At 43.1% G+C, this 13,404-nt stretch overlaps 1 protein-coding gene and 1 non-coding gene across 2 annotated transcripts; one reads left to right on the plus strand and one right to left on the minus strand.

The window, feature by feature from the left end:
• The first annotated feature begins 4,657 nt into the window (after window positions 1–4,657).
• Window positions 4,658–4,776, plus strand: LOC142899777 (5S ribosomal RNA). The gene has a single exon (XR_012928808.1). It is a non-coding gene; the product is annotated as a 5S ribosomal RNA (ribosomal RNA).
• A 1,047-nt stretch (window positions 4,777–5,823) lies between these two features.
• On the minus strand, window positions 5,824–12,821 carry LOC142899773 (glutathione synthetase-like). Its single transcript, XM_076043539.1, has 14 exons — window positions 12,809–12,821; window positions 11,049–11,229; window positions 9,597–9,741; window positions 9,074–9,219; window positions 8,906–8,981; window positions 8,577–8,716; window positions 8,007–8,123; window positions 7,859–7,939; window positions 7,615–7,692; window positions 7,322–7,388; window positions 6,789–6,983; window positions 6,627–6,708; window positions 6,260–6,449; window positions 5,824–6,170 (listed from the first exon to the last, which is right to left on the minus strand). Exons 1-14 carry the CDS (start codon window positions 12,819–12,821, stop codon window positions 6,047–6,049), a joined length of 1,635 nt encoding a protein of 544 aa, XP_075899654.1. The 3' UTR covers window positions 5,824–6,046.
• Window positions 12,822–13,404: the final 583 nt, after the last annotated feature.

Genomic DNA, 13,404 nt, shown 5'->3' on the forward strand with positions numbered 1-13,404 from the left:
CCCAATTGCTGCTCTATTAAATGGTGAAATGTTCGATATTGCACAGTACTTTGAGGACACAATGCTGCTCACTTCAGTCCCGACCGGTCTTCGCCAGTTCAGAGGACATTTCAAGGACACAGAGGCTTGAAAAGTGCAGAATTTTCCCTGAAATCCTGTTTTCGTTCTTATGTGGTGACGCAGCAGTGAACGCGACGGTCCCTATCACTGCTGTGTAAAGTTCATTGAACCTGCACCGAACAAAAAGTATGCGTGTTTGTTTGCCTGTTTACTTTGAGCTGTTGACATAAAACGTGTCCCCCATTCATAATTGCTTCTACTTTTGTGAATGTGAAAAATGTGAAAAAAAAGAGTTACATCCTAAAACTGAAGGAACTGGAAACTTTCACTGGGAATAAGATTAAAACAATTGTTTTGACTTATTTATTGCCATTATTTGGGTTATTGAAAAATATTCAAGTACAGGATTGCAGGACGAATCATTGTTTAACAATAATGCTGGGTTACAAAAAAAAATTTTGTAAATTGTCTATGTTTTTTCAGCTGAATTAGGACCATTTTGCACCGCTGAATCCAAAAATGTCATCTGTTTTTCTCAATCAGGTCAGGTTTTTATGTAAATTTGATTTTGAAAAATCTGGCGGTTCAAATCCCGGCTCCAACTGTCCACATGCTGAAGTGTCCTTGTGCAGGACTGAACCCTAATTGGGTCGAGGCAGTGCCTTGCATGGCATTGGTCTATGAATGTGTGGGTGATGTAAATGCCAATGGGAAGCACTTTGGGAAGTTTCTTCTGGAACAGTGGAGGAATCTCCAAAGATTGGTAGTGGAATTTCCTCACAGTGAGCTGCTTCGGTTCTTTCTGGCTATCCCAGTCACATCAATAGTGCAGAAGTAGCAGTCAGTGACATGGTTTGTCGGCTCCCTCCAAACCATGGGAATTCCAGACTTCTATGTGTGGCACCCAAGCTTTATCCTGGTCACCAAGTTTAATACCAAAATAAGCATGGTAAGCATGCTTTATGGTGTATTCACTGCAGATGTGGCAGAATATATCAGGCTTATTTTTGCAAGATCCTACTGTCGACGCCATTTCATTCACTTGTAACATGAACAAAAAAAAAGAATTTTGCATCATATGACGTGAAAATACGTCAAAAACGTCAAAAAACAAATACGTAGCGTAGTTCAGAAAGTTGACCTGACTGAGCAAAACCAATGGGATTTTTGGATTCAGCTCATCAAAATGATCCTAAATCAGTTAAAAAAAAAACTTAAACAATAAATGTGATGTTGACCAGCGTAATACTACTACTACTACTGATGAGGTGAGATAAATTAAGGGATAATGGAGTCACAATGAGTGGCTTCCTCTTACATGACCCAAATGAACTCAATAAATCTTGATTTGAGATCGACTCCGAGGTTTTAGATCGACCTGCTGGCTTATCAGCCAACTCATGTAGGATGGTTTTATGACCTTGATCGTCTGGTTGTAAAAAACAGGCAATTCAGGTCATTTGACCTTGAGTTAAACCTTTTAAATGGATGATCTTTAACTGATAAACACGATGTAAACTGACTATAGCTGTGCTCTTTTTATGACAGGACAAGAGACAAGGAGGGTCAGTCAGTGTTTAACTGGTGAAACCTCCTATTCCAGGATCCAACGCTAGGGGGCACAAGAGCCCCCGCTCAGAGGGCAGGAACAAAACAGCTGACTTCAAAGGCACAAGTAGAAGCAGCAAATTGCATTTTACACAAAATGAGACTCTCCATGTCCCTGCCAAGATAGCAAATATTTCTGGTTGAATTCAATCTGCATACAAATACTTTGAAACTAATACATAATAAGAAAAGTGACTACCTGCTGCAATACCTCGCTGACTTTTAGACCTTATTTTGCCTCGTTATACCCTTTACTCCTTTCTCTGATTTGTTTTTGTCTTTTTGTTTTTTTCACTGACAGGACTGGAAATACAATGATGTCATATTGGGATTGGGTGTTTTGATATTCACTAATTGTCTGCACTTTGTGTATTGAAATCTCTAATAGAGACACAGACGGTCACGGTCATGTTGTACAAACAGTCTGGTGCTGAGTGTTCAGGGCACAGCAGGTGCCCACAAACAATGCAAAAGAGAGCGTGAGAGAGAGTGAGAGAAAAAGAGAGAAATGCAAAGGAATTATGGGTAATGCCCTCACTGGTCTCAACCTTGGGGTGAATTCCAATTCCTCCCTTAAGCCTCAATCTCAACCCTCAATCTCAAAAATGCGTGCTCCCGCGAAATGCAAGTGATGTCCCGATTCTCAGAACGTCAAGTTGAGGGACCAGTTTAAGGGCTGTATCGCCCTCAATATTGAGATTCTCCGGCACCACCCTTGGGCGTAAGGGCTACCCAGAAGGCATTGCGTATTTTCGCCAAGACATCTTGGAAAAATGGCGATGAAAAAAGCGAGCTACAAATGGAAGTATTTTCTTAGTTAATAAAGATGTAAATATTACAAAACCATTTTATTGTCTTAGTTTAAGACTTTTTTTTTATGGATTATTGACATTGTTGTTGCGTAACACTTTTTTTTTTTTTTTAACTTTATGATGTTTGTCAGCCGGACCGGCGGTCCTGGCTTCACATTACTTGTATACCTTGTTGTGTAGCGACGTAGGACTTCTTCTTTTTCGTCTTCTTCTTCTTCTTCTTCTCCTTCTTCTTCGTACTGGACGTAGCTTTGGCGTAAGGCCGCCCCCCACAGTCTGAGGACGTAACTGCACTTAAGGGGTGTCCCATTTCTAAGTCACAAGATAGCCCTTACACTTATTTTTGAGGGCCAAGATTGAGGGCCAAAGATTGAGGGTGAAGGGCGAGGGTTGAGATTGAGGGTTAAGGGAGGAATTGGAATTGACCCATGGTCTCTACTGACAGTCATTTTGATGAATAAGCTTTGCCATAAATGTTCCCAAATGAATTTAGTGAATTTTGTTTTTTGAGTTTTGGCCATATTTCTTTCTAATATTTATTGTTTATTTATGTTCGGTCTTTTATAAATAAATAAATAAATGTGTATGTATATGTATAAATTGTTTTTGCTGCCCCCTAGAGGTTAAAATCACCATTGCTTTAATAAATTGTTATACTGGTTCTGAATTTACCAGACGGTAAAAGCAAAGACAAAAGGAAAAGGCAAAAGAAAAAGGAAAAAAAAGACAAAAGAAAAAGGCAAAGGCAAAAAACTTTTGTCATTGTTTTTTCCATTTGTCCATTTGTCAAAACGAAAAAAAAGAAAAAGACAAAATGTACCTTTAAATTTGTATTAATTAATTAATTAATTAATTTATTATTATTATTATTATTATTATTATTATTATTATCATTATTATTATTATTATTATTATTATTATTATTTTGGCACTCCTGTGATTCCATAAAGATCATCTTCTCTGTCTGACGATTGTTATGATGGACAGCCGCTCCGCTCCGGTGGAGCCGCCCAACCGCCAGACAAACTGAGCAGCGATGTTCCGAGTCCTAGATGTTATTAGATGTTCCTAGGAAGGTGCAACTGGTTGCAGTCGTCTGACCCTACGTCCCCGACCCACCTCTCCAGCTGCTGACTGTAATATTAGCTTTATGTAAGTCCAGTTCAGATCCAATGATTTTATTGTTTCTCTAAAAGCGCTGCAACTGTTTTGCACCTTTCAGGGTTTTGAGCTTAAATCCTGACCTTCACTTTGAAATGTGCACATCTCTGGTCCACAGGGGGCGTAGAACAGGGTGAATAAAGAAAGTACAGTGTTATTGTCTCGTGCTCTTTACTCTTCTCGCTATTACCTTGGCCTCTGCCTGTATATCACATTTTATGGCTACCAAAGACCACCATCTTAACAAGTTTTTGACAAACGCTGTGCACACAAACTTGATGTTGGAAGCCATTGTGGATTGGTCAGGACGTGGTCAGGTCAGCTGTTGGTCCGGCATTGAGCAGCTTGATGCCTTTTCTTTGGTGCCGTCCCGCTGTATGCATTGCAGCTAGTGCTTTAGCGTTGTGTTTTCTACTCCTCGATGAATTAGTTTGACTGACTTATGCTACTTTGTTTTTGTTTTTTTTCCCCGTTGATGATTCAGAATGCTCTTTTCCATTGGAAAAGAAGAACATTCCATTGGAATCCCACATGACGGGTTTCAAATGGAGCTCCTTTTGCCACATTTTCTCTGGTGGTTTAGTTGTTGATCATTTTGGAGGTAAAGCAGATGAAATGAGTGGTTTCCAAATTCCCTTTTGTCGTGGTCATGCAGCAGTGAACTGTGGATTGCTCACATACAAATCTGTTATTTGGGACATGAGACATGACATGAGGTTGGGACAGATTTCTTTCTCATTCAATGAAATATTGCTTTTCTTTCTGGCATGCCTTTGGCTGTGAACACGTGGTGAGCGCCATGAGCCAGCGCGGAATGACTGTGGAAGACGTGGGCTTCATGCTGCAGGTTTTATAAGGCCTGTTTGCGTTTTGTCCCGGCAGGGGGGGCTGTTTGCACGTCCAACTTTGTGAGGAAATCAAAAGACAAACTGTTTTTTGCTGCGCGTTAATATAAACTAACGTGCACTTCCTCCATGCTGCAGGTTTTATAAGGCCTGTTTGCAACAGCGTCTTTCGCTTACGGCCATACCACCCTGAGAACGCCCGATCTCGTCTGATCTCGGAAGCTAAGCAGGGTCGGGCCTGGTTAGTACTTGGATGGGAGACCGCCTGGGAATACCAGGTGCCGTAAGCTTTTTGTCCCGGCGGGGGGTGCTGTTTCCACGTCCAACTTTGTGAGCAAATCAAAAGACAAACTGTTCAACCTGTTTTTTGCTGCGGGTTAATTTAAACTAACTAACTAACTAAATGAATAAATAAATGAACCCTACTTGGATGGGAGACCGCCTGGGAATACTATTAAAGTCATTGAGATCGTTTACAAGATTTTTAATCATGTTGTCAGATATTCTATGACCAGAAGGGCCACTTCTAGGATATAAGGCGCGCTACCCCAGGTCATTCCTGCCTGCAGCCATCAGGCTGTACGACTGCAATCAGTAAAATCATTTTCTCACACACTAACATTTTATAAAGGTGCAATAATGTCAATATTATGTACATAATTTATAAAATAATCCAACTGTCAATATAATGTAAATATCTTGTTTGTTCCCTGTTAGCCTATAAATATTTGTATTTTATTTTATTTTATTCATTTCTTTTTTGTCTATATTATCTCCATTCTCCATTGTATTTTTGCTGTAACTATGCACATTTCCTCAATGTGGGATTAATAAAGGCAGATAGACAAACCGATGAAAGCATTAAAAAAAAATGAGCTGCAGTCAGAGTGTTGGCATGTACTCAAGCCTTCCCATCAAACCAGTTTCACGTGCTCTACCTGCAGACCCAGAGTGTTTATCGAAATGTAAATAATATGTGACATTCAGCCTATTCCTGCTTTGTTGCTGCATTGTAGAGATTATATCGGGACGGTGCTGTCTTCATGCCTAAGCACTGACATGTTTCTCTGTTTGGGACGCTCCTCCGATGTGAATGGCAGTGATATCGTGGTAAAGTAAAAGGTGGATTATGGGGTGGATACTATAAAATTCTAACCCATATATGAGATACAAAGCACTTGAAAGAAAATCCATACCTTTGAAGTGAACAAATCAAGGTCCAATGTTTGTGTGAGAATTTGAAATAAAAGAAAACCCAGACGAAAAGCAAGTTTTTACTAAACCAGAGGGCTACAGGATTGATTTGCCCACATACATTACAAATAGATTCAGTTGAGATCTTCTCCTCTTGTAGATTCTGACCTCTATCACCAGAGAGCATGACAGGAAATTTGAGGAATTCGAGATGTAAACGCTGTCTCTCTGCACCATGTCTGGTTTCGAACAACTCTAAAAATGCTGTTGCTTTAATTAATGACATTATTTTTAACAAAAAAAACGGAAAGTTCAAGTTGTTTTCTTTGTTTGTCTTCAACCTTCTGCAGAGCAGAAGCTGGATCTTCAGATGAGAAGAGGGCTGTCAGATACTGCGTATCCTGATATGATGCCTCCTTCGTCCTGCTGTGAACTCCTGGTCTTCAGCAGATGACCCACACACTCGTTCACCACCGTCTCCTCTCCGTGCCTGTGCAGAGAGGCAGTGGGTCCACAATTGTAAAGTTCCAATTTGGAAGAGCTCTGAACCAGCGTTTGTGAGTGGTCTCACACACACACCTGACAAACACTCCGAACACTCCCAGTTCACCAACACAGTCGGTGACTTGGAGAGGAAAGTCTCGCTTCAACAGGATGTTCTGCACAGGAGAGGGGCGGAGCTTGTCCATCAGGATATAGGCCATCCTCTCTGGGCTGCTCCTCAACGTTTGCAGGACCCGATGGAGATCGCCACCATAGAGGTTGTTACCTGCAAGAGCCGAGCAAAGGTTCTGGGAACAGTGGAGGTTGAAATCCACTTTTATAACTGGAGCTGATTGCATTTACTGTATTACCCGTCTTCTTCTAGGAAATATCATATTAAAAACATCTGGAAATAAAGATGTGAAAGGGCAGCCTTGGACGACACCTAGGAAGTTCACCATACCTCCTCCTTCACGCTGAGGCTTTAGGACGAAGCGGTCCGGAGCTGCCAGCGCCGCTTCAACTGCCTGGTCTCCCTCTGGTCCCTGCAGGCCATTGACTTGGTGAACCAAATGCAAAACCCTCAAAAAACATCTGGAACATCCGCCAGGTGTTATTTTCTTACCATGTCCAGAGAGTAGAGGCCGGTGAACATGGCCCTGATCTGCTCCACTACCTGCGGCTGATTGGGGAAGAACCTCTCCAGAACCCCGGGCTGGGCCAGAACCTGCTGGACCTTTTTGGTTCCAGCCAGGTGAGTGCCAATGTCAGGACACTTGACAGCTAGAGAGCGCTCGATCAGCAGGCGGGCCTCCCACGACTGTTGCACACAAGAAACTACGTGATCCACAGCTGGAAACTGCAGTGTACCAACAATGTAACACGATTGGAACATTGTTACAATGTTATTAAAACATGTTGAAACATGTTGTTTCAATCTTGTTTCTTTGTTTCAAAACTGGGTTCAGATTGTTACATCGTTACAATATAACAACATTGTAACAATGGAACAACAAAGAATACAATATTGTTACAATGCAAAAGTCATGGTATATTATTGCATTGAATAACTACACAAATAAGTCTTGCCCTTTTCAGTTTCCCCCAAACAAAACCGATGCCTAAAGATATACAAGTAAGTAAGTAAATATGTTCTACCTGTTGTGTGTAGTGCTGTGGCATGTAGCCGTTGCGGTAGTACACTACCGCCACTTCCAGTCCGTTTCTGCAAAGTGTCAAAAGAGTCAAACAAAAAGCAAGTGGGTGACAAATCTTGAAAAATAGGGGTCGTGCAATCACACAACTGAAATGGTTTGTGCAGTGAGACAAAATTGAAATGTAATGATTTCTGAGCAAACTGACAATTCTTTTTTTTTTCTTATTATTTATTTCATTAACCATACAAGGCGAGAGTTCTGGTCATGATGAAGGTGAAAGAAAGTTTTACCCACATAAATAACCTCTTGCTCTCATCCAGAGACCCTCCTTTGGAAATATCGCTGAACTTCCTGCGGATGACAGGGATGTTCCTGCAAAAAAAGTTTTTCTTAACTGAACAGATGGAGATAAAAAAAAAAAAATCAAATATTCATGGCATGTGATCCGGTGCCTCTGAATCCACATCAAAATCTGCTGTTTATGAACCCGAAGCATTAGACGTTGAGTCACTGGTACCCATCAGTCTGCTGCTCTCACCTGCTCCACAGCTCCTCCTCCAGGACTCTTTGAGACAGTCGGTTGATCTGGACGTCCTCAACCAAAAACACGACCACAGCTCTGCAGGGTGTGAACACACAATTAGCTTAAATTCTGATCTTATTTTTTGGCGAGAAAGATCACCTACTTCTCTCTGCCGTAGAGTTCCCAGCCTTTGGCGAGACCGTCGCACATCCCAGAGGTTCTCCTGGCATCCATGATGAACTCGCTCTCCGCAGCGAGACCAACTGCAGTTAGTATTTTTCTGAATAATAAGAAAAACTGATTATTTTATTCTGGCCAGCAGCCATCTCAGCAAACTGGAACCTCGGATAGCTGCAAGGGAGTATTCGGAGGCATGTAACGTTATACAAACTCATCCAGGGCTCAGATGGGACTGCTGCAAACTAATAATAAATAATAGCTTTTATTTGTAACGCACTTTACATTTGTGGTCAAATCTCAAAGTGCACTCTTCCGGTCCTTCCCGTCCTTGGAGAGTGATATCTTTGGACTTTGTCACAGTGCTCTGATTTTCCAAAATTATTCACTTTACCCATGTTTCCACATTCATTGTTTTAATGAAGACATTGTTTTAGACTGGGGCCCCAATTTAGGTCCAGTTTCCTGGAAGGAGTCCTGCAAACTCACAGCACCTCGGTCAGCCTCTCGTCTAGGGATGTCGGAGTCAAATGTACAGGCAGAAATTCTCAACTACCTGTGCACCTCAGGGAGGTGGTCCGTTTCACCAAATCCAGCCACAGAAAAAGTGTTGATCTCTATCTGTTTCAGGGAGGCGGAGCCATCTTCGCTCTGGTCCAGCATGTAGTCTGATCGATTCAGACTCACCACAATGGACTGTCAAGGAGATGCACGACACACAAAAACGCTCAGCAACACTTGAGCTAGAAGACATGTTGTAACCACCTGCATAATTGAAAACACTTAAAAACAACAACACCAACAGGGCACAAAGAAGACCGGTGACACACTGGTGGATTTGCCTGTTAAATATTATTGTTTGCCAATATTTATTTATTTTGTCACCTGTGTGCGACCTTCTTTTTGCACTAGCTTGAATATTCCAAACAATTTGGCGGTGAAGTCATCCACTTGAACACACCTGCAATGTGAGAGAGCGGGTGGTTGTTTTCCTACAATCATTTATTTTTCTGCATATTGTTAGATTTTTAAAGTTAACAAACTGCGCTGTACCCGGCGAGAGCCTCCTCCAGAAACTCTGCATCCTGGCTGATCTTGTCCATCAATGAGTTGAAGTGAGTTTGCACCCGCAGGGCCTGCAGGTAGTTAGCTTTGGCCACCGGAGAGGGCAGGAGTGTGAAGGGGCGAAAGGTCACAACCTGAAAACGTTGAAAGTACCCTTAACACAATCATTATCATTATTGTTATTATTATTATCGACTAAACGTTTTTTAATTCTCACATTCGCACATGCTCCAAAACTCACTTCAGGTTCATGTGACTCATTTGTATGAGACAATAAAATTGCGAGAGATATTAGATTACATGGTGAATAAGTACCAGGAGAGGGTGAGGTCCTGCCCATCCCTGCTTGCAGAGTATAAAAGATTTAGTATTTATGGTAATTAGCATTATTAAATAGTGTTATTGATACTTTTAATAACACCTTTTATCTTTCGTAACATTATTATTATGTTGTTGCTGCAGTCCTCCCAGGAGTACTAATATAAAAATGCAACATGGCAAGCGTCTCTACCTCGGATGAATTCGGTGCATCTCGTGTTCGCATGACAATTCCTTTTTCATAAGCCAACATCTTGGCTTCTTCCACTATGGCCTGCAGCCGGTCAGGGCTCCTGATCAGCTCCAGGAGAATTTCTGCTGTGGCCATTACAGTTGATCTGATGGGAGGAGGGTGGGAAAAAAACACCCCAACAAACAGCAGAACCATGTTTCTGCGTCTTTCAAAAAAACAAAAAAAACCAACATAGTACATATTCCAAAGATTTAGAAAATGTGCCTTCCGAGTTGACAGTTCAGGCCTCTGACCACTGAAATCACTGAGATCATCTACAAGCTTTTCAATCATGTTGTCAGATATTCTATAAACAGAAGAGTTACATATGGACCACCAGTAGGAGCCTAGATCAAACTGACTGACTGACTGATACTGCAGAAAACAAGCCAAACAAACAATCTTAAACCTTAAAGACAAAACGGATTGAATTGCTAAATATCAGCCACGTTCATACCTGGAGAGTCTCAGCAGTCCTGTGAGCGTTGATGTACTCAAAGCTTCTGACCGAGCCAGTGTCACCTCCTTCTCCTGCAGCCTCACTCCACACACAAGAAATACAGGAAAATCTTGTCTTCTTTTCTCTCATCCAATTCTTGCTGAGCCTTTGCAAGTTCTTGTTAGGTACAGTTGTGGTCAGAAGTTTACATACACTTCATGTTCCTACACTAAATGAAATGACTGCGGAACAAACGGACAAAGCCACCGAGAGGCTAAGAATGGGAACGTTGCATTTGTGACTCGCTACACAAACCAACCATAACGCCATTTCCTTGATTGGTTCATAACATGGGTCGTCACCATTTATTTTGTAGCTCCAAACAAAAACCAAACAAACGAGGCAAGTGGTCAGAGTGCAAAGCTGTTATGGGGTTAGCTTAACGGTCAACAAAAAACATATGCTCCCAACTCACCCCCTCTCTATGCCGCCGCCGTGGTGCACAGGTGACTATATCGACATTCATTCAATCTGCGTCCCTCGACCACACCCCCTGTGACGTGTGTAACTGGCGACAAACAGCTGATGCTCACACCAATGACTGATACACTGGCATGTAGTGCCTACAACCCAGCCCCTAATTATTCCCCTGTAATAATTACATCAGCAACAAAAATGAACAAGAAACACGCAATCACAAATTCACAATTGTCCTTGTTTACAATTCAGCAGCGCCGTTTAGCAATGAGCTCTTCTTTCTCAAAGTCAAGGCTAATTGAGTCCAGAGTCTTGTCAGTAAGGTCAGCATAACTGCAACAGTCTAATTGCCCTCTCAGTGTTGGGAGGTCAATCATCCACCTCATGTAGAAGACAAATCTTAGTTATCCAACTTGCTGATCTTGGTCTTAATCAGCAGCCTCCACACAAATCCTCTGCTGTCTGGAAAGGTTTGGATAACTCTTCCCATAACCCACAAGTTCTGAGGTGCTGTCTCATCCACAATGAGCACGATGTCCCCTACCACGATATTGCGCTTGGTGCCAGTCCATTTCTGACGTTCCTGCAGCTGTGGTAAGGACTCCTTGGTCCATCGCTTCCAGAACAGGTCGGACATGTACTGGACTAGTTTCCGCCGTCGACTCCTCTGGAACTCCCCTGGTGGTAGGGAAGGGGAAGTCTTCAACAGCAGAAGGTAGTTGGGTGTTAAAGCCTCCAGATCGTTAGGGTCAGTCGAAGCTTTGGTAATGGGACGACCATTAATGATTGCCAGAGGACAGTGTGCAGTCCCTCCTCGTCAAGATTTTGCACCTTAAAGGTCACCTATTATACTAATTTTCTGTAACGTGTCAGATAATAATCCAAGTGCAACACCAATGGGGTAAGGAAGGAGGATTTATTTGCGACGATTAGCAGCAGTAAGCTAAAGCTCGTGGTCAGGGACGGAAGGCAGGTCGGATGTCCAGGGTGGAGATCGAGGGTTTGTTTCCAAGGCTTTCCAGGTCGGCAGTAACAGGGCAGGAGAAGCAGGCTCGTGGTCGGACACAGAAGCGAGGTCGGGTTACCAGGACAGGAACGCAGGACGCAGGTCAGGGGCAGAAAACAGGTTGAGGTCGAGATTGGTCGAGATCGATCGATCGGGCGGGCGGGCAGGCAGGCAGGCAGAACAGGAAATGCTGGAAAGTCATAACAGAGTTAGTGGACAATCTGGCAGCGAGTGTGTGTGGGACCGGGGCTTATATGCAGCAGTGATGGCAGAGAGAAAGCAGGTGTGTGAATCAGGTGGGAACGTGCCTCAGCTGCGCGCCAGCCACGGGCACACAGAACCCAGCAGGCAAGACTGACAGGCATGTGACATTTTCGGGCTTTTGTATTTGATATCCGGCCCCTCTAGAGCAGCAACGCACGATTTTCCGTGCTGAAAGCTTTTTAGATTTGCGTATCTCGCGGCTCGTTTCCTCGTATTTACTGCATCCCGCGAAAACGGTCTGTTTCACTTCACTCCACCCCAGCCTTGCCGGTGTACGCCCCCGCCCGGTCCACTCCGCTGTGATTGGTCACACTCTTCGTCGCTGCTGAGCCTCACTTCCTCAGTTTGCCGGTTCGGGAGTGAAGAGTAAACGGCAAACTTTATGAAACAGGCACAATTTAAACACTTACCGTCGTGAAGGCTTCACCCTTCAGCAGCTGTTTACCGGCTAATCCAGCTTCGTACGGACCCAGCGCGGGCTGAGTTACGACCGCAAGGCGAACGAAGGTCCCTGGACGTTTTTTGTGCCTTCCGTGTCCCCGGAAATATATTTTATTTTGTGTACTGACCGTGTTTTTGTTTTGTATTTTTGCGAGACATTTTAATAGGGCTTAGAATGATTTTGTTTCATACTGTTGACTTGTATCAAAACACTGTCTGAGCAGAGAAAATATGTACGCTGAAACGATCACTTCAGTCATAGAGTCATTTATTATTAGACAAGAATATCTGCGCAACTTAATTCCACACCAAGCACAAAGCAGGAAGAGCTCTATACAACCAATGTTACCATTCTGGCAGCGTGAACATCGCTATAAGGAGTGAAACTTGCGGGTCAAAATTGCTGCGTCTACAGTTTACAAAACACACATAACAAGCAGAGCACGGAGTTAGCGGTGGTGGCTAACAGTTAATCAACACAATTCAGCGGTTGTACGTTGCAAGTAGTCTTAAAACTAATGTTGCATGAGATCACAATACACTTACAGTGCTCATACATGTTTTCAAATATTGCCATGGCTGACTATTCTCTCGTCGTCCACCGGCCGAGTCGAGCCCGTCTCACTCCCGTTGCCGACCGGACGAGAGGGGTCTGGCTGCAGACCGGTGTTCCATCGCATCCGCATTAGGCTGAACAAACCTCCAACATTTTCTCTGTTCGTTCCACTCCGACGGTTGTGGTCCTTGGTGCTTCGGTAGTCGCTCTGTATTTTTTATTTTATATTTTTTAATTTCCCTGACACCGAAAAAACAGTTTCTTGGAGCAGCGCATTGCGACATCACTTCCAGGGCAGAGCGGGGAGGGCGGAACCAGTCTGAGAGTGTGTCTGAGCATGGCCATTAAAGGAGCTCCGGAACGCAATTATGTCATTGCGTTCCCAGTGTTGAAAAAATCTCCCTGAACAGAGCGTTTAGGACCATGCCCAACAATTTGCAGGGCTCACGTCCAAACGCATGAACCTCATTATTTGACAATTTTCGATCGTTTGACGATAGACTTCAACATTGTAACAGTGTTTAAAGCTCAGAAAAGTGGAAAAGTATCATAGGTGCCCTTTAAGGGTGGCATTCAAGACCTGTCG

Source organism: Nelusetta ayraudi, unplaced genomic scaffold (assembly GCF_046127955.1).
Source record: "Nelusetta ayraudi isolate G7.1 ecotype Tasmania unplaced genomic scaffold, CSIRO-AGI_Nayr_v1 ptg000075l, whole genome shotgun sequence".
NCBI classification, from domain to species: domain Eukaryota; kingdom Metazoa; phylum Chordata; class Actinopteri; order Tetraodontiformes; family Monacanthidae; genus Nelusetta; species Nelusetta ayraudi.